This window comes from Canis lupus, chromosome 25 (genome assembly GCF_003254725.2).
Source record: "Canis lupus dingo isolate Sandy chromosome 25, ASM325472v2, whole genome shotgun sequence".
NCBI classification, from domain to species: domain Eukaryota; kingdom Metazoa; phylum Chordata; class Mammalia; order Carnivora; family Canidae; genus Canis; species Canis lupus.
In genome coordinates this window covers 31,173,802-31,198,761 of record NC_064267.1, presented here as the reverse complement: position 1 = coordinate 31,198,761, position 24,960 = coordinate 31,173,802, and the positions used below count along the sequence as shown (strand labels likewise).

The 24,960-nt window shown below is 38.8% G+C and overlaps 1 protein-coding gene and 1 long non-coding RNA gene across 4 annotated transcripts in view; one reads left to right on the top strand and one right to left on the bottom strand.

The window, feature by feature from the left end:
- The window catches only part of LOC112669713 (uncharacterized), a 76,598-nt gene extending 74,675 nt beyond the window's left edge, over positions 1 to 1,923 (bottom strand). Inside the window, exon 1 of the long non-coding RNA XR_003142459.3 lies at positions 1,682 to 1,923. This is a non-coding gene — a long non-coding RNA (uncharacterized LOC112669713). The remainder of the gene's footprint in view (positions 1 to 1,681) is intronic.
- On the top strand, positions 1,919 to 24,726 carry BNIP3L (BCL2 interacting protein 3 like). 3 transcript variants are annotated; one of them, XM_025463051.3, is made up of 6 exons: positions 1,919 to 2,124; positions 9,614 to 9,797; positions 14,493 to 14,565; positions 19,628 to 19,731; positions 19,847 to 19,996; positions 21,935 to 24,726. In XM_025463051.3, exons 1-6 carry the CDS (start codon positions 2,025 to 2,027, stop codon positions 21,981 to 21,983), a joined length of 660 nt encoding a protein of 219 aa, XP_025318836.1. In that variant the 5' UTR covers positions 1,919 to 2,024; the 3' UTR covers positions 21,984 to 24,726. The 3 variants fall into 3 exon arrangements, with proteins under 3 accessions (XP_025318836.1, XP_035577170.1, XP_025318837.1); XM_035721277.2 differs by lacking the exon at positions 1,919 to 2,124 and adding an exon at positions 2,385 to 2,402; XM_025463052.3 differs by lacking the exon at positions 1,919 to 2,124 and adding an exon at positions 8,718 to 8,865.
- Positions 24,727 to 24,960: the final 234 nt, after the last annotated feature.

The following is a 24,960-nucleotide window of genomic DNA, read 5'->3' as shown; positions in this document are numbered from 1 at the left end:
TCTTCTTTCTTCTTCAGACTTGCCTATGGTTCATCATAGTTTGCAACTCCTCTGCTATTCCTGAATAAACTCAATTTTGCTGGCTATACTGTTTACCTTTTTCTTTTAATGATTGACAATAGACTTGAGTGGGAAGGCAATTTTGAAAATATGTCAGTTATCCTCCAAATTAATGTATGAATTGACTACATTTCTGACCAAAATCTTAAAAGAATTTGCAATGCTGTTTGACAAATTAATCCTTAAAAAAAAACATATTTTTGTATGGAATTTTTCAAATGTATTCAAAACTAGAATAATAGCTTCAGTAAGTACCAACACAGGGTCAATCTTGGACTGCCAATTTTTAAGTTCATCTAAAGAATGATTAAAGTAGTCATGAAAAAATTTGAAAAGACAAAGGAGGACAAGCTTTCTCTTACTTTTTTCTAATGGAGCTATTATAGAGAGGTCTTAAATAGACTCACATTTTTGAATAAATTTAGAACGTGATAAAGATAGAATTTCAAGTCAGTGTGGAAAGGATGACTTAAAAATTAATAAATGGGGCAGCCCCGGTTGCTCAGCGGTTTAGTGCCACCTTCAGCCCAGGGTGTGATCCTGGAGACCTGGGATCGAGACCCACGTTGGGCTCCCTGCGTGGAGCCTGTTTCTCCCTCTGCCTGTGTCTCTGCCTCTCTCTCTGTGTCTCTAATAAATAAATAAAATCTTAAAAAATAGTAATAAGGGATGCCTGGGTGGCTCAGCGGTTGAGCGTCTGCCTTTGGCCCAGGGCATGATCCTGGAGGCCCGGGATTGAGTCCCACGTGGCGCTCCCTGCGCGGAGCCTGCTTCTCCCTCTGCCTGTGTCTGTGCCTCTCTCTCTCTGTCTCTCATGAATAAATAAATAAAATCTTAAAAAAAAATTAGTAAACGTTGTTGGGTCAATTGATTACCCAATTGGGAAGAATTGAAGTTAATTAGCTCACAACATATCAAAAATAAATTTCAGATGGATTTAGGGCCTAAATATAAGAATCAAGCCTACAAGAAGATCAGAAAAATCTGTAAGGAACAGATTTGAAATGTTGGTGTGAGGGTGTTTCCCAGATTACATGAAAATAATAGAGCTGATTGCATGCAAATTTTGAACTTGTGCAGAGTGAAGCAAAGTTAAAAGACAAGTGACTGAGAGAAATGCATGCCGCTCAGACCAAGGAAAGGACAAAGACATGGATATATGAAATAGGTGGAGTGTTGGCGATCATAAAGCAGTTTACTGTCACCCAGGTATGGGGAACATGGCTTCCCATGTCAAGCCCCAGAAATAGGCTGATGGAATTCAGGTGGTTATTCTCTTCTGTATGTTTTCCTGGAACTTTCCTTTTTTTTTTTTTTTTTTTTTTTAACAAGGATCACGTGTTACACGTGTAATCTAAAACTTACAAAAAAAAAAATCTTTAAGAAGTAAAAATTGTGGCCTGCCTGACACTGTTCCCCGATCAGAGCATTCATGTACCGCCAGCTCTGCTTTAGGTGTAGGACAGGGAGGCGCCGGGGATTTTGCTTCCTTTGTGTCACCAGGATACCTATCACAGAAATGAGTCCTTCTGGACGTGGGAAAAGAAACGCTCCGGGATTGGCTAGGAGACGGCGGAGGAGATGCTGCAGGGGATGTGGGCGCCAACACAGGAGCACCTACCTCCACGCCTCCTCATTACACGCTTCTCCCTAACCTCTATCTCCGTGCCAGCCGCGTTGGTCACTCCCCCAGGCCTGTACAGATGACACGCAAGAACTCATTCCAGGCGCGCGTGTCAGCGCGACTCCCGCGTCTCGGGGTCCCGAGCTCGCCCGGGAACGCCTCCTCCCCGCCCCGCCGCTTGTTGTGTTGTCATCACGTGGCCCGAGCGGGCCCTGACGTCAGAGGCGGGGGAGGGACTGCGCAGGCGCACAAAAGGGGGCGGGGGACTCGGCTTGTTGTGTTGCTGCCCGAGAACCGGAGACGGTCCTGCTGCGGCCGCGGCTCCTCCAGCAGCGCGACGATGTCGTCTCATTTAGTAGAGCAGCCGCCGCCCCCGCACAACAACAACAACAACTGCGAGGAAGGTGAACAGCCTTTGCCCCCGCCAGCCGGGCTCAACAGTGAGTGCTGGGCCGGGGGGGGGGGCTCGGGGAAGAGGATGGGGGAGGAGGAGCTGCTCCGGCCGCCGCCGCCGCCGCCAGCTCCGCGCGGGAGGGCGGGGGGGGGGCGGGGGGCGGGAGGAGAAGGCAGCTCATTGGCCAGCGCTGAGGATGTGCGGGTGACTGACAGCTCCCGTCACCTGTCAGGAGGAGGCGCTCCTGTCTTCCTCGGGCCCTGTCTCCCCTCGGTCCTGGGGTCCCGGTGGGGGCGCTGCTTGGGTTCGAGCCTGAGCGGGCAGGTGGGTGGGAGGGGAAGGGGGGCGAGCCGCTCCCACCTGTGGGGGCCCCCGGGCAGAGCCAATCGGAGCGCCGGGGGGGCGGGCCTCGGGGCGCGCGGAGCGGGGTGGGCGGAGCGGGCGGTGGAGGGGACGTGGGCAGGGATGGGGACGTGCAGCGGGGACGCTGGGGGATGGACGCGGGCGCGGGCCTAGGGAAGGGGGCGGCCGGGGGACGCGCGGGGCTCAGGTGTGCGGCGGTGCTCAGGCCCGGCCGACCCCAGCTCTCCCGCTCGCCCTTCCCCTGGGGCTCGGAACCTGAGCCCTCCTGTCCCCTTCCTTTGTTAACCACAGGCGGGTCAGGAAAATCATTTGGTAATTTGGTGGTCACTTGTATCGCCTTGCGCGGGGGGGGGGTCAGGCGACTCTGCTACTTTTTTTTTTTTTTTTTTTTAGGGTTGGCCCAAGTCAGGTGTTTTTTTTTGTTTGTTTGTTTTTGCTTTGTTTTTGAAACGATGGAGTTGTGTGCCCTGGAAACCTTTTGTGAACAGCCTCTTGAACGATCCAAGATAGCATAAATCATGGAATCTGGGGCAGGGAATATTCAGGAACGGGATTAAAACCACACTGATCCCGTCGGGCTCTTGGAAGTTAATATGCAGTATTTGAGTTACGACCAACTCCAGTTGCTTATCATAACATTCTGGTGCTCAGACATCTTGTCCATAAGGTTCTTCCCAGTTGTCTTGAAAGCTCAGTCGTCTGCAAAGATTCTTGCCTAACCTTTCTGTAATTGATCTCCTGAAAGAGGCAGTTGGGACAGTTAGCATATGGCTAGATGAAATCGTTTAAAAATCATTTGGATGCTTAAATAGCATTCAAAGGCATTACAACCTCCTTCGTAAGAAGGAGGTGTTCCAACATGGCCTAAAAATTATTTTAGAGAAAAGAGTTCCTGTCCCCACAAGATGGGGTTAGAATTTGAGGGGTTTTTTTTTTTTTTTTTTTTTAGATTTTATTTATTTATTCATCAGAGACACAGAGACACTGGCAGAGGGAGAAGCAGGCTCCCTGCAGGGGAACCTGATGCAGGACTTGGTCCCTCCCGAGGACCGGGGATCACACCCTGAGCTGAAGGCAGAGGCTCAACCACTGAGCCACCCAGAATTTGAGTATTTCAAGATGTTTAAGATTCATTGTTTGTTGCTACTGTACCATCTTTTGATGGATAACTTTCCTAGATGTTGAGTTTTTGAAACTCGAGTGTCTTTTTTATGTTCTGGAATGTAAGATGTTATTTCCCACAGTAAGGAATAATTTCTGTATCTTCAAACGTTATTTGCTTCATCTGTTAATGTGCCATTAAAACAGTACTTACCCGTTTTTAGCATACTCTTTTAGAAGCATGGAATTTTTTAGAATGGGAAGAGACTTTAGAGGTAGCTTGTCTCTGTTATTTACAGGTAAAGAGAACGAGAGAAAAGTGTGTTGTCCATGTTCACAGCAGGCTAGGATCGAGAGCTGAGATTTTTTTTTTTACTTTCAAAAGATCTAGTGTACTTTTCAGGACACGTCAGTAGCTCAGAATCTCCTGGTTACGTGTGTTTCCTATTCACTCAGTATGTTATTTTACCTAATGTACAGAGGTGATCTGCCTATCTGGCTCTTTTTACTTGAGTAAAAAGTACTGTTTACTTGTACTCACTGTTTTCCTGCAGTACTTACAAGTTAGCTATTTGGTTGGTATGATTACATGATTGCACAGGGAAAAAAAAGGAATTTTAGTTTCCTTTGACCATTTAACAAAAACAGCAACAAATGGGATTTGTTGAGCTGTATGTGATGTTTATCTCTGTGTCTGACAGACCTGTGAAGTATTTGATGTTTTTGGCCAATCAGTTGCTGCTACGTTTATATTAGCTCTTAACAAAAGTGGAAGAACACTCAGTCTCTGTGTGATATCAAAATGTTGCTTTGGGAAATCTAGATAGATATAAAGTATTTTATTTTGGGTAGGGTGAGCTTTGAAAAGTTACTGAAAAGCTTTTAGGCAGTGCCATATTTAATTTCTCCCCTTTAGCCTTTTATTCTGCTTGTTTGTTTGGTTTTTTTTCCCCCAGTTCATTATACAACAGTGGTTCAAACAAAACAAGAAGCTTTCCTGATTCCTTCAAGTGATTTTTGGGCACTGGGCAAAACAACTTATTCAGACATCTAATACTACCCAAATTGCTGATAAGTTGAAGTTCTTTGTTGGGTAAAGTTGCACAACTATGAAACACAGGAGATGAACTCATTGTACAGATTATCTGTGGTTTGGGATTTTTCTTCAGTTCAGGAGTCAAAACAGAGTTTTAACAGCAAATTATGGAAATATTTGGAATAGTGAAATATTTTTCTGAGTTTTTAATTTAATTTAATTTTTTTTTTTTTTTTAGTTCCCCATTGTAGGGGAACTGTTCACTTTCCTTACAAATCAGTAGACAAATATCTGAACTGGCAAAGTTAAAATGATATTTTTCCAGTTTCCAGTCTTAGTTTTATTCTTGAGAAAGCTATCAAGTTACTTAAGAATATTTATATAGGGCATTAATGCTATATAATCCTGTAGGTAATAAAAAAAAATCAAGGCAGTAGTAAAATTCTTATTATTTAATGTAGGAAGTACAGACTTTTTTTTCTTTTCTTTTTTCCTTTTTAACACATCTTCAACCATGATTACTTGGCTTCCCCAGTATGGTGAGGAGGCTTTTAAGGCTATGGCATGTGAAACTTCATTGCTTCATGATACTGTTTTGAATACCTAAGTTACTGGGTGTAAGTACCCACTTGTGCAAAATGACCAACTTCTTTTTTTTTTTTTTTTTTTTAAAGAAGAATGTCAGTGACTGTTCTTGGTCTGGATTGGAGCATCAGGTGCTTGAAATAAAATAAAGGCTTTGAGGAAAGAATATAAGACATAATGAAATGTGTTACCCTGGTTAGGAGAAGAGTTACACATGGGACCTTGGAAAGTTGTAGGAAAAAATGAGAGACTTCTTCCTTCTTTCTCTTCCTCTATCCCTCAGCTCTCCCACTCCCCTTCTTGCAAGAGGATTAAACTAGTGATTATAAAACTATACAGAGTATATACAACATACAGTCATGAATATAATGATTACAATTACTGGACCAACCTTCACGATGTGCTATATTACAAAATGTGGAAGTGTGAATCTCTTAGCAATTTTGACTCTCTTAGCAATTCTTAAAGACTTAAACTAGAAAATGTCTCATGTATTGTATATATATAGATTCTGGCATAAAAACACTTTTCACTTTGTAAGTCATCTTTTAATGTAACAGGTAGAGGGCACCTGGGTGGCTCCGTGGTTGAATGTCTGCCTTTGGCTCGGGTCATGATCCTGGGGTCATGTGATCAAGTCCCCCATCAGGCTCCCGGTAGGAAGCCTGCTTCTCCCTCTACCTGTTATCTCTGCTTCGCTCTCTGTGTCTCTCATCAATAAGTATATTAAAATCTTTAAGGGAGAGGGCACCTGGGTGTCTCAGTGGTTGAGTGTCTGCCTTTGACTCAGGTTGTGATCTCAGGATCCTGTGATCAAGTCCCACATCAAGCTCCCCGTAGGGAGCCTTCTTCTCCCTCTGCCTTTTTGCCTCTCTCTCTATGTTTCTCATGAATAAATAAATAAAATCTTTTAAAATAACATAACAGGAAGAGCCTGCCATTTCTCATTTTAAGCCTAATTATTAGGAAGGAAATTTACTCAGATTTTTTTCTACTCTGTATTGCTTGAACAGCACAATCCTCATATCTTGTCTTGTTTCCTTTCCAAGTAGAAGGGGACTTTGTGAGATTTGATAGAGTTAGAACATTAAGAAATTCTGAAGCTGTAAATCAGGAATGAAGTAGGTAATGAAAAGCATGTGTAGTCCATCTCTTGAGGAAGACCAGTTTCCCCCCACCCCAGTGTAGTCAAAAGATGAAACTTTTAATATATGTGTGAATAACTTTCTCTGCAATAATGTTTATTTCCATAGATGATCTATCTGGAAGAGAATTGTTAGGGGAATTATACCTTTTTAGGTGTCTTTTTTTTTTTAAGATTTTATTTATGTATTCATGAGAGACACAGAGAGAGAGAGACAGAGTCATAGGCAGAGCCAGACTGGATCCTGGGACTCTGGGATCACGACCTGAGCCAAAGGCAGACGCTCAACCACTGAGCCACCCAGGCCTCCCCTTTTTAGGTGTCTTAATGCATATTGTCAAATTATCCTCCATTGAAGACCTGATTGTAGTAACATAATATTAGAAATAGTTTGTGTAATGGTTAACCATTGACATTTGGATAATGGTTAAACTATGGCATATCCTTATGTTGAGTGCAAAGCAATTTAAAAGAATAAAGTACGATAATATACATTGACATTGAAAGACATTTATAAGTTGTTAGGGAAGAAGCACTTCTTACAGAAAAATATGTATAATACAATTCAATTTTTTGTAAACAGCAAGAAACTGAACTATATTTAATTGAAAAAGCTCTGAAAGTTTACATATGAATCTCTTAAAAGTGGATTTCTTTGGGAGTAGGAATAGGAGATTGAGAGGAAAGGTATTTGTCCTTTACATGGGTTTATTTTCAAGAAACACATTTTTGCAACAAGAAAAATTTCTTTAAAACCAAAGAGTATAATAGGTAATATGTAGCATTTACCATGTACTAGTGACCTTCCTTATTCTTCTCCATGCTGAATTCATTTCAACCTTCTAACAACCTTATGAAGTAGATATAATTATTATCCCCAAGTTACAGACAAGAAAACTGTTAAGGGGTTAAGTAACCTGTCTAGGCTGTAAGTCATAGAGTGGGAGTTGGCCTTCCATCTGTGCTCTTAATCACCGTATTAATATGTGCCAGATTAATATTGTCTGCCTTAAGTAGAAATGGCCTCAATTATGCTGAATGTAAAGCCAGTTACAGAGATCACTTTTACTAAGCTTTTCCAAGTTATGTCTTCTCAAGTCCCTGAGGTGATGATTGCTCATATATTTTTAATGCAGAAAGTAGAATTTGGATACTGGTCTGGAAGTCCTTCAAAAAAGTAAGGTCTGGAAAAGCTGATACTGTTACAGTGGGTTTTCTCTTTGATCAGCTACTCGAACTGAACATGAATAATATTTTTGGGAAGACTGGCTTCCCCAGAGACCCATCAGGGAACTCCTGGTTCCTTAGTTCTTCTACTCAGAGCAGCTCAGGTCTTTTGTTTGTTTTATTTTGCACTTTGGGCCTTTGTACAAGAACGGATTTGTTGGTTTAAAAAGAGCTTGAAAATTCTAGAAAACACTATGAGTACGAAAAAATTGATCATAGACCTCTTTCTTTTTCTGTCTTTCCAGTTAAAATGCTTGTAGAACTCTAAATTTAGGGATGCTTTTGGCATATTTCTTATATACTCCAGGGACACTCCCAAGTTATTTAGTTAAATTACCTTTACTGTTAAAAATCTGTCTTAGCTTTGCTAGTTGAATTTGTTAATCCCTTTTAAGTTCTGTCTTGTGTGTGTCCATTTTTGTGTATAGAATGAGGTCACACAGATGTCCTACAACTGTGTTGTTTGGCAGCACAGTCCCAGAGATTTGGTGGCAGTTATGGGATTGTGACACCCACTGGAACTGCCTTTGAGGGAAAGGAAGGAAAGGGTAACCTCATTTTTATTTAGCAAACACTGTTCTAAGTATTTGACAAATATAAACTTGTTTAACTAGTGGGTAGCTGAATATCTCCTACCTACTGGGCACTTTACCTATGTCCTATGTTTAATCCTCAGAGCAGCTCTGAGAGGTAGAGGTCTGTATTTTTATATCTGTTTAACAAATGAGAATACTGAAGCTCAGACAGGCAGAGAGTAGGTGGTGGAGTCAGATTTCCAGCCAGGTCTCCCTTTGAGCTTTTCCTTTATATGAGGATGATGTTGAGTTCACTTTGGATCTAGAATAGTCTTTACCTCATTGAGAGTGCATTTAGGTTTTGAGCCTCTCTGGGTGGTTTTTCTGATTTACTGGTGGAGGGCTGTTCAGTCACAAAACTCTACACTTCTCTTGAGAGTTTGGAGGAATGGCCCTCCCAAACTGCTCGGTGATATTTTCTAAAACAAAATTTGTTGTAAGGAATGGAAATTATGAAGAAAATCCTCCACTGTCTTTGTTGTGAAGTTGGTCTGGTGGCTACTGTTATCAATTTTTATTAAAATTAAAGCACCTTAATGTGATCAGCAAACTCATTGAGCCAATAAGAAATATTTTCAAGAGCTATCCAAATTACCAGGGCCACATCCCCTTTTCTGTGGCTCCACCCTCTTTGACCGTTGGCCTGAGAAAACCTGTCTCCTGTACAGATGTGAGTTTCTCCCCCCAAACCAACAAGGCTTAATGAAACCTAGGAAATAGGAAGTCGTGGGAGAGAAGAAAGGACAAATCTACAAGGTATGGCTAGTGCATAAGGGAGAGGATAGAAATGAGGTGAGGTATAAAGGAATGGAAGAAGCTAATTTGTGGGATAGAGAGAAAGCTTTTTTCAAAATTTTTGGTGTTATCCCTGGATTTAATTAACAGCATTTAAAAAAATAAATAAAATTAAGAGCATTAATTTTGTGCTGCACATTTGTACACAAATTGAAAATTTTATGATTGAATTTAAGTTCTATAGGAGATTGTCAATTGTGCTAATTAGGACAATTGTTAACTTCTTTAGATATTTTTTTATAAAGTTTCTAAGCCATTGGTTTATTTCATCTGGGGAGGATACAACTAACTAGCTGAAGTAAACTGTGAGAAAAATAGGTATATATTATTTTAAACATATGTTTAAAATATTAAAGATAAGTAATAATAAAGTAACCATTTATTTTTTGAAAAGCACTCTCAAAGTTTTCAGTGATATAAACTAAGCTTTAACTAGAGAGAAAATTGGCTGAAAGGCACATTTCTAAGATCCTCGTTGTAGAGTTCCAGCTTCTTCTAAATTGGTTGATTGCGTGAGCCACTTCAGGAAGAGAAACTATATGTATTTTTAGACTTCTGTTGCTCCTTATTTATTTTCTTCGGAATACTCTTGGATTTGCTTTGAGGCGAGACAGAACTCTTATCAGAATTCACCACATTCGCATCTGTGTGCACATGACAGAGTTTGGTTCTGCTGTGGTTAACTTAAGCTATCTGACTTGTCCAACAGGTTCCTGGGTGGAGCTACCCATGAACAGCAGCAATGGCAATGATAATGGCAATGGGAAAAATGGGGGGCTAGAACATGTACCTTCCTCATCCTCTATCCACAATGGAGACATGGAGAAGATTCTTTTGGATGCACAGCATGAATCAGGACAGAGTAGTTCAAGAGCCAGTTCTCACTGTGACAGGTAAGTGAGATCCATACAGATGGGTTATAAGGTTAATTCTCACCAAAAAAAATAAATCTGGTTTCATTCTCATTTGACAAAATAGGACTCCTGGGACTCCCGGGTGGCTCAGTGGTTGAGTGTCTGCCTTCCGCCCAGGGCGTGATCCTGGAGACCCAGGATCGAGTCCCACGTCGGGCTCCCTGCATGGAGCCTACTTCTCCCTCTGCCTGTGTCTCTGCCTCTCTCTCTCTGTGTCTCTTATGAATAAATAAATAAAATCTTTTTTTAAAAAAAGGACTCTTGATTTACTGCAGCATGTATATTTAAATCAGATAGCTAATTGGCAAATATTTGAGTGCCTGGTGTTTTTCCCTAGATTAAATCAATTTCCTTATTCAGATTGTATCATTTTTTGATGTTTATCAGTTTAAAAGTCAATGGCATAAATGTTTACTTGTAGAATTAACAAACTTTCTCCAATTTTCCTTTGTGACCCTGTTTCACAGATGACATTCTGTCAGTTATCTCTTATGTTTCTGTCCCCCCTTCCAGACGATGAGGCTCCAAAAGGCATGTTGCATCTCTTGTGTACCCTTGACAGTCATGGTACTGGTGTGTAGCAGACCCTCAGTAACATGTTTGAGTCGTAGGAACTGGTGGTTGATTCAAGTTACAGCAGTATTTGTATGGTGTATGCAGACCACACAAGGTCTGTAAAGATAGCTAATTTGGAAGACCATCCTGTTTCTTCAGCGGAACCTTATTTTCAGACCTCATTTTTCTACTTTTGACTTGGGGAAAGTAATTCCATTGATGAAGGGCTGCTTTTGGTGAAAGAGTAAGGATACAGTGATATGTATGAGTGGAATAAAACCGAATTGCTCATTTGTTTTTCAGTGTAAGCTTTGTTTTTTTCTTGAGGGATAGGTGTTAAATACATGGTGGTATACCTGACACCACTTAGTCTGATGACAGCCATACTGTTAGCACTATGGGATAAAGGATGATCTGGTTAATTAAGAGTTAACTGACATTAGTCATGTAGAAAATGCAGATGCATAAGGAAAAAGACTAAGGAAACACTTAAAAATGTATACTAAAAATAAAAGTGATTATCCCTAAGAGATGGAATTATGGATATTTTTCTTCTGAATATTTTTGTACTTTGTAAAAATTGCATATATAGCATATTTTATTTGTCAGAATAAATTTAAAAAGAGAAACAGAAGTTCGGTCATGTCTGAAGTTCCTGGATATCTTATAATCCAGTGATGTTACCAAGGAAGCAGAGGATTGGTTTGCTGGCTCTAGCACACTGTGCACCCCCGCCACCCCATCTCATCCCTGCCTTTGTCCCTGTGCTTCTTAGTAGCCTGGGATGGCTCTTGTTCTAAGCAGAAGCAGAGCAGATGGCTCTTTGCTGAACAGCTTGCCATTGATTCCAGTTGCAACAGCATTCGTCTGTCTTTCAGAATGAAGTTTATATTATATTACATTTATATTTTGGGACTTGTAATAGGTTTCTGAAGTTTTCTGCTTGTTCTAGGCCTCTTTATGAGGCTCTTACTATGCATTCAAGTACAAGACCCTTGAGCATTGGTATCAGTGTGTCTCTTAACCTGTTGTTCACTTGCTGTTGTCATTGAGCAGAGAAAAAGTCACCTGCTTGCTTTTCTGGTCGTCTCATTTCATTCCTGGTTAGTAGTTATACTTGTGATCAAATACGAATTTACCTTCCCGTGACCACATTTAAGTTAGGTTTCTAAACACCTGAAGCGAGGCGTGGCATGTGCTTTTGAACATTTTCCTGTCCCTCACTTTATGTATGTTTAGGATCTGGGTTCCTGGTCATTTTTCAGAGAGGGCCTGTGACTCCAACTCAGTAATACTCTCCTATGCTAACACATCTTAACATTTTAAAATGTCTTCAAAATTCATATCATTTGGATGGGCTTGCATCTCCATATCTGAAGTCGCTGAGAAATGTTTTTTGTAGGTGGAAACATTTTTAGGATTGTTGGATATTCATCCCAAGGCTAGTTTATATATACAGTGACCCTTGAATGACATGGGTCTGACCTGCACAGCCATGTGGATTGTTTTCCATAAAGCACAGTATTTTATGGTAAATGTCGTTTCTTTCCCTTAAGGGTTTTTTTTTTACATTTTTTTCCTTTAGCCTACTTTATTGTAGGAATGCATACAAGATATGTGTAAATTGACTGTTATCTGTCAGGCTTCTTGTCAAAAGTAGTAGGTTATTAGTAATTAAGGTTTGGGGGAGTCAGAAGTTGTACACAGATTTTTGACTGTGCAGGGTAGGGTTGGCACCCTGCATTGTTCAAGGGTCAAACTTATTTTCAATTTAAAAATTATTCCAGAGGTATATTTCCATCATATCCCCTATGTGTTTTGTTTTGCATTTTACCCTATTGCAGGAGTTCTCAGCCTACACACTAGATACACCCAGGGAGCTTTTAAAAATACCAGCGCACAGGCCACATCCCTAGAGATTCTTAGTCTGTTGTCAGGGGTGGGGTAGAGGCATTAGGATATTTTAAAAGCTCCCTGGCTAATTCTAACATGAGCCAGGGTTGAAACTCTAATGCATTCCCAGTTGTTAGAAGTAGTAAACCGTTTACCAGTGAAATGTTTAGTATTTCTCTGAGTGAGATTGGTGCCAGTGATAAATAAGAATATAGAAGTAGAGCAGTGCATCTGTAGGGTTCTTGACCATGTCATTCTGCTGCCCTGACCTGCTCCTGACTATGTGAGGCTGGCCCTTAACTTGATCTCTGGCTGTGAACGAAACAGTGATACATGAGCATAACGACCGTAAACTGAGGACAAGAGTGCCTCCTTCCACGTGGTTCCTGTACTCTCGCCTGAGATTTCTACCTCAAGAAAAAATTTTCTAAATATGCTAACGTATTTATATGATACAGAACCAGCTTCTCTCTTTTGCTATCCCGATTTGGGGCTCTTGTATGTCAGTTAGAATAGTCTGAGGCTCCTAGGCCGAATCAGTCTGACACATTTTGGATGATCTTATTTATTTTGGAGTCTGTCTCTACATCATCTCTATATGTTAACATTGTACACGTACTCTTGATAGCTTTAACAGATAACATCTACTCCTTTAAACCAGTTAAGCCTGGAGCATTTTCATCCTTCCTTTGGTCTTAGATTTTGGCAGGGTGGGGTGTGTAGTGGAAAATCTAGTTACCTACTGTGATTACACAAGAAATCATTAATAACATTAAACATAGAACTTAGCATGTTGTATTCATCTATCACATCAAGTGTATTTCGGAGCATGTGTTCTTATCTAAAAGTTTATCTGTAAGTTATCACTTCTGGGAATATATCCTATACTTTTCATTGAAGGTCTTGTATTCATATATGAGCTTATATAATAACTGAAATATTTCAAAGCAGATATTTCTGAAATAAGTAGAATAGTGGTTCTGGTCTCCAGTACTCCATTACATTCCTAAAAATTACTAGGACCCCCAAAGATCTTTTGTTTATGTGGTTATTTTGATATTTAACTATACTAGAAATTAAACAAAATTTAAAAATACGATTCATTCAACAGTAATGAACCCATTACATTTCAGTATAAGTAACTTTTTGAAATGAAAAATAACCTTTTCATAACCAAAAAAAAAAAAATTGAACTGGCAGCATTATTTTACATTTTTACAAATCTCTCTATCTAACTTAATAAATAACAGCTAGATTCTCATTTGCTTTTGCATTCAGTCTGTAATGATAAAACACATGTAGCCTTTGGAAAATTTCACTGTACATAGAATAAGAATGACAGATATGACAATAAGAATGAAAAAGGCAAATAAATCATAATAGTATCATGAAAACAGTTTAACCATGAAGACCCTTTGAAAGAGTGTTGGGGGAAGGTGTTTGAGAATATGTGATCGCAGGTTGACCCTGGAGCTGGACTTGGGCAATTAGAGGCTCCCCATCCCCTCCTTTGTCCTTGGAATGTGCGTTCCACTCCCTTCCCTGCTCCCAGAAGCTGCCTCAAGAATACAGGTTTGAGACAGAAATGTGGTGTTGAGACTTTTTGAATGGTATATGTGACTAAACTCAATTAAGGCCTTTCTATAAACTTCTAAGATTTGGCAGGCTTGTGTGGTCTGCTCACCTTAATGTCACTCCAAGACAAGCCTTGTCTATAAGTTCCCTTGCTCTTTAAAGCTGCCACCTACCACCCTGGAATGGTCTGCCTCTTTCCCTCTCATTGTGCCCTCATAAAGGGGCCGGTTTCAGATTATACTCAGAAAGCTCAGGAGGCTGGCAACCAGCTGGACTCTCAGGAAAACTGCTTTCACATTTTAAGACTCACTGATGATGAATTATTTAATGATGAAAGAACTTTGAGGAAAAAAAAAAAAAAACCCAACTAGGTTTCTGAATTTGAAGATCATTGTACCTTTATTGGAAAAAGAGTAAAAATAAGAAAATTTATCCTTGCAAAGGAATTTATCACCATCGTAAAATTCCAGAACATTTTGGGAATAAGAGTGCTCAATTTCATTTTTTCTTTAGGGTCAAGATAATACTTTTTGATTTGCTGCTTTTTCAAAGGCATACTACTGTAACTTTCAATTTTCTAATTTCCAGTGGAGGTTAATTTACTTGACAAAATGAGAATTAAAACTAATGGTTAAATTCTTTGTCTTCTAGCCCTTCCCCACAAGAAGATGGGCAGATTATGTTTGATGTGGAGATGCACACCAGCAGGGACCATAGCTCTCAGGTATGTGTGTGCACACACAGATGGTGTGTGTATGTGCGCGCACATGCAGATGGGGTGTCTGTGCTTGTTTTTCTAATGTACACTAGATAATTAGGAAAAGAGTGAGCTTCTAAATCAGTATGTTTTACTAAAGTAAAGAATAAGAAGACTTTAAAAAGTAGTTTGAAGCTGTTTTCAGTTTCTGATTGTGGAATTTACTTAGGATGATACAGCCCTTATTGTACTCCTTTACGCCTGAGAGGTTAGGGCCCTATCACTCTAAAAGAATTGGAAAATTCTTGTCTATAATATTTCATTCCAGTATCCCAGGCTAGTTTCTTGAATTTATAAATAGCTGAACAGATATTTTATTTAAGCTCACAAGATGAATGAAAAGGAAAGTTGTAGAACCCGGCATGAAAACTTTCTATGCATCTGAAATCAAAACAGTGACTTGAGACAAATTTCAACAGCTAGAGATAAAATTCATCTAAATTTTACAGGGTTCCTTAAAGAAGATAAATGTAGCTTACTAGGAGTTGACATTGTTAATAAAATGGATGGATAATAGTATTAAAAGCCTACAATGATTAATATTCTGAAATTTATGATAAGTAAGTACTTGTAGTTAACTATTTATTTTAAAGATTTTATTTATTTATTCGTGAGAGACACAGAGAGAGAGAGAGAGAGAGGGGCAGAGACACAGGCAGAGGGAGAAGCAGGCTCCATGCGGGGAGCCCGACGTGGGACTTGATTCCACGTCTCCAGGATCACGCCCTGGGCTGAAGGCAGATGCTTAACCCCTGAGCCACCCAGGCGTCCCTGTAGTTAACAATTTAGAATGCTCATGGCCAGCCCTTGACTTTAGTGATGTGTCAGCTCACCTAAAAGTGCCAGAGTGCAAATTCATGAGGACAAGAACCAGTGCCTTTTTCTACCGAGTTCATGTGCTAGCAGAGTATTTGTTAAAGGAGTGTTTAAATGCATTCGGACAGAAACTTTGTTCTGTGGGATTTGCTCTATACAATGTCCTGTTCTGCCTTCGCACTAGAAATATTGTGCATAATATTTTGGGTCCACCCAGTATTTTTTCTGTTTCATGGGGCTGCACAGTTCCTCCCTGCTTTTCCCATATTCTACTTATACTGTTCTCTGAAACCTAGAAAATCTACAGATTGAATATAAATTTATTTAATGATGAGCTTTGTATCATAGAGGAGGCTCACATGTAGGGAGATGTTCTGACTGCTGTTGAATTGCTGACTAATGTATGTCGGTTTTGCCATGTGCATAAGCTGTAACTAGTGAAGAAGAAAATACATAGTTTCCATGGCAAAAGTGTACTAAGGAATTCCAGGGAAGAGAAATGAAATTAATTCTTTGTTATAGTCTTCCCTTAGGAAGATGTCCTCAATTCATACTGCCCTTTGTACACACAAGTTGAAAATCTAAATTAGCATTCTTTTGAATGTGTTTTGAGGAACAATTTGCTTAATGGGAAGCTCCTCCATGTGATAGTTCTGAAGTCAAGTTAAGTGGAAATAATACAGTCCCTGGGCTCCTTCACCCTGCTCCCCGTCCTGCCAGTAGCTACAGCACATAGGACATTAAAGGCTCTGACAGTCTCTGTAGTAGAATAATCTGTTTAGTATATGCGCTGCCGAAGTGAGCACTGGAATAATCTGTTTAAACTAAGTGTTGCCCAAGCTTATTTGATCTTAGACCTCCCTCCCTTTCCACACATACTTTTTCCCCTAACAACCTAATGGAATACTTTGATAAGTGCTATCCTGATTCATGGAGTGGCAGTGAACAATTAGCCTTAACTGATGATTGAATTTAAATGGAATCGTAGAGCTGACTGCATCCATCCTAGAATTCCAAAAGAATTTGTGAAATTCAGGAGAGAAAATGTAAAATGTTTGGCTTCCATGTTGGATTATGGTCATATTGCTAGTGTGGTCCCAATTCAGAAACCGGTACCTAAAGGAACGTTAGTTATCATCAACGTTGTTGGTAAGCGATATTAACAAAGCAGTCCATTTAAACAGTTAAGTCTTTGGGAAAGCAGTCTTAAGTCCTTTAAGAAAAATATGTTTTTTTAGAGTAAGACTTTTAATAAGAGAGAAATCCATAGTGTGATTTATTTAAACTTTCAAAAAGGGCTTCTCCCTCTGCCTGTGTCTCTGCCTCTCTGTCTGTGTCTCTCATGAATAAATAAATAAATCTATAAAAATAAATAAATAAAAATAAATAAAATAAAAATTAACATTAGGGTTTGGGAGAGTGGATATTTTTCTTAAATGAGAAGCAAATTTAGGATTACCAAACAGAAGCATTTACCACAGGACTCTGTCATGGGACTTATTCTTACCGAACATTTTTACATATGTCTATACAAGGAATGTAGGACATTTTCAGCCTTTTCTGAGAGAAGGAAGGAAAGACACTAATATATATTAGATATATTTTAGATGCTAAATTTATTTTTAAAAAAGATTTTTCCCACTTTCAGTGTTTTCAGTCTAGTGAAAGAGATGATATTAGCTCCAAGAACAAATAGGAGAAGTGGGGCTTTGTCTTCATTTAATTACTAATCTGAGATCACAAGGCCAGTGGATGATAGAGCCAGGATCGAAACCAGGGCTGTCTGAGCCTGTAGCCCCTGTGCCATGTACTAAAATAAGTTGGTGCACGGGATTGATTTCAGGAGAGCTCCCAAGGTCATGAGAATGAACTAAGATGTTCCTGGTGAGTTACAGTATGAGGAAGCCTAAGGTGTAATACATTTAGGAAAGGGTCATTCAGACTATACTTTTATGACCATAGTCCTCAGGAGCCTCCGTTTTAAGGCACCAAATAGACTTCGGAGGTCTCTTGAAGTCATTTTTGCAGTGTGTTTCTGGGACTGAAGAGGCCAACACAGTGTTGGATATCACTGTCACTGATACAGACTGAAAATGACCTACCGTTTTCCCCTTGTAAAACTGGGGTTTATCTGTCCATGGACCCTATTCTGTGCATAGCCACACATAGAGACCTAGAGAACTTGACGTGGACCAGGGAAGGAAAATGTAAGTGCTTTGAAGGTAGGGGACAGAGAACAGGCTAAAGTGATCAGACTCTTTAGATGTAGGTGTAGAGAAAGGGTTATTGATTTAATTAAAAGCATGAATCTTATTTAATTAGATTAAGTGCATTTTTACCATATTAAGTGCATTTTTCTCAGGATTGGAAGGTAATTTAAAACTTGAAACTGGTAAATTTAAGATTAATGGAAGCACACAGCAGTAGTAAATGAGGATATAGCGTAGGATTCTTGGTTCTGAAGGTAAGCATTCTAAACTGATTTGGGGAATTTTTTACTAGTAGTCCAAAGATAACTTTGCTTCACTCAACTGAGAGAAAGTGACATTGTCTTAAAAAAAAATTAGAACATAAAATCTTATTACATTTTCATCCTCTTGGAAAATAGGAAATATTAACTTGTTCACAATTTTAAACCTCGGTCTTTGAGCAGTTTTGAGGAGAGGCATGTGAGGCCAGAGTTGGAAACTAAGCAGAAGTGACATGTAGTGTGATGAATATAGTTAGATATTGTGTGTACACAAACTGATCTATAAGTAAATTTTAACAACCTATTGTTTTTTATTTAGGATGTTTTCAGATGTAATCCACAAAGAGCCAACTCATGATTCTGAGTAATCTCAATACCCAATGGAAAAAGCTTAATCCTAAAGGCTACATTGTGTCATTCAGTAGAATTTGCCAAGTCTGACAGAACTAAATAAGAATGATACTACCAGAGTAGCAAAAATCCACAGGGATTTTACTTTCGGTTTGATAGTCTCTAGATACAGAGTAGCCCCTTTTACTCTCTGAACTGCCTTCCTGGGGCACCTAGCTCATAGAGAACTAGCCCTGTCAAAAAGAATCACATGGCTGTATCAAGCCCTGCATTTCATAGTTATCTATGGAAAAGAGTGAAACCTTTGGTCAAAGAAGGAATCCTATTCAAACAAAGTAACAGATCAAAACAATTCTTAGCTTTGAGATCCTTGGGTTTGAGGTCCTAGCATCACATTCCTTAAAGCTGAGTGAATATTGCTGTTATTTTTTAGAAACACCTCATTCCTGTGGGTTCTCGTAAAAGAGAAGCTATTATTGGGAATTTTGCTTGTTCTCACCCTGAAACTGTAGGTTATCATTAGCAAGAATAAGGACCTCTTTGTCATTTATCTGATGTAAAAAATGTCAAATTCTAAGTCAGTATAAAGTAAATGATTCCAAAAATTTTTAGCTTAAGTAGTTTTGAATAAACTTTGGGAAATGTTTAGATAGTGATTTGCCTAAAGAATATAATCTCCTTCCAGGCAGTAAAACAACGCTTAGGAGTTGGGTGCTCTTGAGACGGTTTGCCCAGGTTTAAATATTGGCCCTGTCTCTTACTATTTACTGAACCTCAGGCGCTTACTGAATTTCTCTTCATTTCCTCATCTGTAAAATGGAATATTAACAATTTTCATTTTTATAGTGTTGTTGCAGGTAAAAATTAATGCATGTTCGGTGCTTAGAATGATGCTTGTCTCTTGATGAATGATTAATAAATACTATTATTATTTATTACCCCATCATATCTCCTACTTTTCTTATCACTTTATATTGGTTAGCATGTACTTTTGGAGATTTTTTTGTTTTTTAATGAAAAATTTTAAGTGCAAACAAAAGTAAAGAGACTGTTGGCAGAGGGCCTCTGTGTAAGCATCACCCAGATGCAACAGTTATTAATACTCTCCACATTTTAGTTACCATTGCAGCCCAAATACACATTTTTTAGGTTCACATCCTTTGCTTAGATAGAACAACAATGAAGCCCACTCAGGTTCCTTTTAAGATAGTGAACGCCCTGATCACAAATCCTTTGGTCAGCCTTTTTAGAAAACTGGCGTGTTTCTTACATAAACATTGCTGACACACAGCCTTAGGGTTTTCCTACATTTTCTGTCTAGATTTGTCTTTAGTAGTAGGAACAGTTGGTCTTCCTTTTTTTCTTTTTTAAAGTTGTAATTCTTCTTTGCAGTCAGAAGAAGAAGCTGCAGAAGGAGAGAAAGAGGTTGATGCTTTGAAGAAAAGTGTAGACTGGGTGTCCGACTGGTCCAGTAGACCTGAAAACATTCCACCTAAGTAAGTCCTTGCACATGTCTCCTCGGTGAACACTCATAGGCTGTCGACCTGCTTGGTCCCAGGAAGTTCTCAGCAAGTGCAATTCTGACCTCTTCCTTTGCCTTTCTTCCCCCAGGGAGTTCCACTTCAGACATCCCAAACGCTCCGTCTCTTTAAGCATGAGGAAAAGTGGGGCCATGAAGAAAGGGGGTATTTTCTCCGCAGAATTCCTTAAGGTGTTCATTCCGTCTCTCTTCCTCTCTCATGTTTTGGCTTTGGGGCTAGGGTAAGTACTGGTGGCCTCCTGACGGGTTTTTCTTTCCTTTCATTCCCCTGTTCTGTTTCCACATGTAAGGGATATGCATGAAACAGTTTGTATTGTTTTGCTTTTAATGTTTTAGTGCAAATAGGGAGAGCTTAAAAGAGTTGTTGAAGCTGATACACTGTTGTTATACTGGTAAGCATTTTTAACAGTGGAGTTTGATTTTTCTTATTTGAAAATAAGTTGTTCAGATTAATCCTCTCAGTGATCATCATTAGGTGGGCTCTTCCATGCTTGATTTTTTCCTTTTGTGTTTTATTCTTGTTTATAATTACTCAAGATTAGCTAAGTTTTATTTTTATTTATTTTTTTCTTTTTTCTTTTTTCTTTAAATTCGATTTAGTTAACATATAGTGTATTATTGGTTTCAGGGGTAGAATTTAGTGATTCATCAGGATTAACTAAATTTTTTCTCTAATACACTTTTTAAAATATTTTATTTATTTATTCATGAGAGACACAGAGAGAGAAGCAGAAACGTAGGCAGAAGGAGAAGCAGGCTTCTCACAGGGAGCTCAATGTGAGACTCAATCCCAGACCCCAGGATCATGCTGTGAGCTGAAGGTGGACACTCAATGGCTGAGCCACCCAGGCATCCCAAGATTAGCTAAGTTTTAAAGTAAACAAACCTTTAAGTATATAAATTTGAGGTTGATTAGAATATTTTTCCCCCAGATGGGAAAATACACCGTTTTATTGAATAGTCTTTGAGTGAAACTGGTAGGTTAGTTTGGGATCCTGTTTTTTTTCTTTGTAGCATTTTCATTTATTCTTCTAAAGGTGACCCCACATTTACCTGTAACTGATGAATTTTTCTGGCATGTCTTTTAAATTCTTTTTTCTCTTGATGGAACAATTGAGGAAACCCATTTTTATAAGATTTTAGGAGTTAAATACTAGGTGTTATTTTTTTTTAAAGACTGTAAGCATGTGCAAAGAGTCATTTTCTCTATATAATATGCGAAAGCTATGTGACCCCTTACTTCCCCTGTAGAGAGCTCAGCATATGGGAGAGAGATTTATAGTCATAAATGTGGAAACATACACATGACTTTCCCATAGACTCCTTTTGTCTTTCTGGGTACTTGATCTATTTTTGTGATGGTGAAGGCTGTGATCACAAACAGCAGAGTGGATGGAAGGGGTTTGTAGAGGCAGGGAGCGTGTGAGTATTGAATGGGGTTGGTGTGAGGGCAGGCAGGGGGAGGAGTTTAAATGCCCCTTAAGTATTGACTGCAGGTAGTTCATTTGCCCTCAAGGACTTGCTTTTTGTACCTCGAGTATCTTTTCCTTTCATGAGTCTTCAGATCTTCTCCCTTGCTGGAATAAGTATTGTTATAGATGAATGTAGAAAAAAAGGATTTGAGAAGGTTGGTTTTAATGACACTGGGTGTGAGACTAGCTTCCTATTTGCTTTACCTTTCCTTCTGTGTATGTTATTTAAGAAAAATACTTGCGTGGCATGGAAGAGTAATACTAGGCCTTCATCCTAAAGAGTTAAATGGTTAGTTAAGAGCCTACTATAAAGCACTGGCAGCTTTGTAATTTGTCATGTTACTGTATTTTGTATGTGAAATATCAGTAGAATTTTCTGCCCACTCTAAGGGAGCATCTCAAAGGAAGTTGGCTGTGCTTTGTTCTTTGGAGGGATGTGTTCTCTCTGGTTTTACTTTGTCTGATCACTGCTCCTATACTGTCCAGTCCTGCCTAATGAGTAAACATAATTACATGAAACCAGTTTGGCTGGCTGGTGACTTGTTTTAAGTAAGTCAGCAGTGATTTCAGGGTGTTAGGGAACTGTGCGCATATACCTTTAGAGTTGTTAGGTACAGTTCAGCCTGCGGACATCTGGTATGCAGCCGTTGAAACCAATGAGACACGTTGCACTCTGTTTCCTTTCAGCATCTATATTGGAAAGCGACTGAGCACACCTTCTGCCAGCACCTACTGAAGGAAAGGAAAGAACAGCCCCGGAAAAGCGTGTGACCTGTGAAGTGGTGTATTGTCACAGTAGTTTATTTGAACTTGAGACCATTGTAAGCATGACCCAACCTACCACCCTATTTTTACATATCCAAGTTCCAGTAACTCTCCAATCCAGTATTTTATTCAAACTCTGTTGAGGCATTTTACTAACCTCATTCCCTTTTTGGCCTGTAAGACACTTTAGAATTTCCTAACAGAGTTTACTGTTATTTAGAAATTTGCAAGGGCTTCTTTTCCGCAAATGCCACCAGCAGATTATAATTTTGTCAACAATGCTATTGTCTCCTTTTAGTGCCACCAGACTTAGACCTGCATCGTTCATGGTATAAATTTTACTCTTGCAAGATGACTACCATCTCTCTTTTAAAATGAGATAAGGTTAGCAAATGATAGAACAGCTTTCTCATTACTGTTTTTTTTTTTTCCAAGACAAAGCAAGCTTCCCTAAGCTTGAATTTATAGTTGTTTAAAAAGAAAACAAACAAACAAAATAAGACACAAGAAAAAAAAATATCCTGGGCAATAAAAAATTATTTTAAACAAGCTTTGGAGCCACTTTTTGTCTAAACAGCCTCCTAATGGCGCCTTTTAATTTATAGGAGGCGGGCTACATAAGTGATGGGTATGAAGTAGAATAAGAACTAAACTACATCAGCAGATTTTAATTCTAGTATGTTGTAATGCTGTCTTTTCTATGGTGTAAAATCTTTATTTCTCCTAAGGAACCGTCTCAGGCCTAGAAACATATGAAATTGCTTTGGGTATTTGTGTGTGTTTGTATTTTTACGTTCATATTAGCTTTAGCTGCATGTGAATTTTTCATGACTTTAAGTTTTGTTTTTTTGTTTTAATTCTTAAGAAGGGGCTTTGGAATGAGTTCCAATTTGTGGTATAAATACAGGCTTCTTGTTTTAGGAAGCCCCGCTTATACTCTGAAGCCTTTAAACTCTGAAGATAATTGTTTCAGAGTGATTCCAAGCCCTTATGCAACTTTGAAAAACAGACTTGGGTTGTGGGAACAGTTGACAAAGTTCTAAAAAGATGCCATTTATTTTCTTTGGATTGCTCCCTTTTTAATGTTTACCTGCACAAGCTTCCCAAGGTGGTGCCCGCAACCGTGCGGGCACCGGTCATGTTCTCCGGGGCCGTCTGATCAGTCGTGTTCGACTCCTGCAGTTCCAGAGTGCTCGGCAGCTTCCTTCAATAATAGACTGTTTCTGTTTTGTTTGTTCATTTCTAAAATGTGAAGCTTTAGGACCAAACTGTTAGAAAACAGCAGGATTACCAGTTATTCTAAGTAGATTTGGTGGATTTTGGAACACCTAGCATGGCTCTGAAGGGGATACTATTATATGTTTTATATATAAATAATTACTGTTTATGATATAGACATTACTATTGACTAGAGAACCATTGTTAATTTTAAAACTGGCCATCTATTCATTAAATAAAGCACATCAGATATGCCTTGGATAAGAACACTGGCAACCAGCTTTGCCAGTTTGCAGAAACTAACTCTGTTGTCTTTCACATCAAGTTTTGTAAAATGGATGTGTTATAGTGAAAAATAATCTACAGGTTAAACAAAAAATTTAATTTCTGACTATCTTTTTTCAAGAATATAGCTGGTTATCTTTAAGAAAGATGATATATCCAAAATAGTTTTCTGAATTATTTTATGTTTTCTTTCTAGTACTTGATGTCTAAATGATTTTAGATATCTTTTTATTATATCTTGTTTCTATCTTATTCTCAAACCTGGTAACACTTGATTTGCCTTCTGTAATCTATTTATTTCAAGTGTTCATATTTGGATTTCTTTGGAAAGAAAGTGAATCTGATGGCCCGCTGATTTTGAAAAGCCTGAGTAAAATTGGAAAGGCTGATAAAGTTGAAAGAACTAAACTGTTAAACTGCTAAATATGCAACTAGTATTACAGTTGGTATCCTGGGAGGGAAAAGTTAAATTAACCTTAAAAATAAGAGCAACTTTTTTTACTGGCAACACATTGCCCTCTTTTGAACTACAGTAGCAATTCTATTAGTATGGTTGAACTTGGGTATATTTATGATTTTTTTTTCAACATTGAAAATAAATTTAGTTCTTCCCTTTTTCTTAAAATATCTGTGAAATTTTGGACTATTACTTAAAACATGAGTACATGATCACAGTAAAACTTCTCCTAAGATGAAATCATGCAGTATTTATTGATAGCCCTAACATATGGAATACATGTTTATGCTCCTACCCAGATTTGTGTTGAACAGAAACAGATTGCATGATTGGAAAGGAGACTTCAACAATTAATAGTTGACATTTTAAGATTAATGTTTTAAAGCTTTACACCTGTTTACAATTTGGGGGACGAAAAGGCAGGCTTCATTTTTCTTGATTGATGAAAACTGGCTAAAAATATTTGTAAATAAAATCATGAGCAAAACTGCACAAACTTGCACATTGAAAAGTGCAACAAGTTATTTTGCAGTAAAAGTATTTACTATTCTAAAAAAGTGAAAATTGAAGACTTAGCCAGTCGGATGCATTTCTAAATGAACCAGTTGTTGAAATTATTGGAATTAACTGAGCCAAAGTGATTATGCATTCTTCATCTATTTAGTTAGCACTTTGTATCATTATATACAGTTTACAAGACATGTATAACTTGTAGCTATAAACATTTTGTGCCATTAAAGCTCTCACAAAACTTTTTCTGTCAGCATCTTTTTATGTCACGTGCGTTGCGTGGGAGTTTAGGGATGAGGCCTCACCTGCCCACACAGAAGTTTTCCATTACTAAGTTCCTCAAATACATGAGGGCCTATCAGTGTGCCAAGTGCATGGCAGTGAATCCTATTCCTGACTCCCAAGTTCCCTGCTTGCAGAGAAACCGTCACTATACCATATTAATCATTTATCGGAGAAGCGTGTGTGAAATATGATG

What these genes read in the sequence shown, in the direction of transcription:
- BNIP3L (XM_025463051.3), top strand. Translation starts at nt 2,025, where the DNA reads ATGTCGTCTCATTTAGTAGAGCAGCCGCCGCCCCCGCACAACAACAAC. An exon ending in GCAGGGACCATAGCTCTCAG is followed by an intron (nt 14,566 to 19,627) that starts GTATGTGTGTGC and finishes TCTTCTTTGCAG; the next exon opens with TCAGAAGAAGAAGCTGCAGA. An exon ending in CCTGAAAACATTCCACCTAA is followed by an intron (nt 19,732 to 19,846) that starts GTAAGTCCTTGC and finishes TTCTTCCCCCAG; the next exon opens with GGAGTTCCACTTCAGACATC.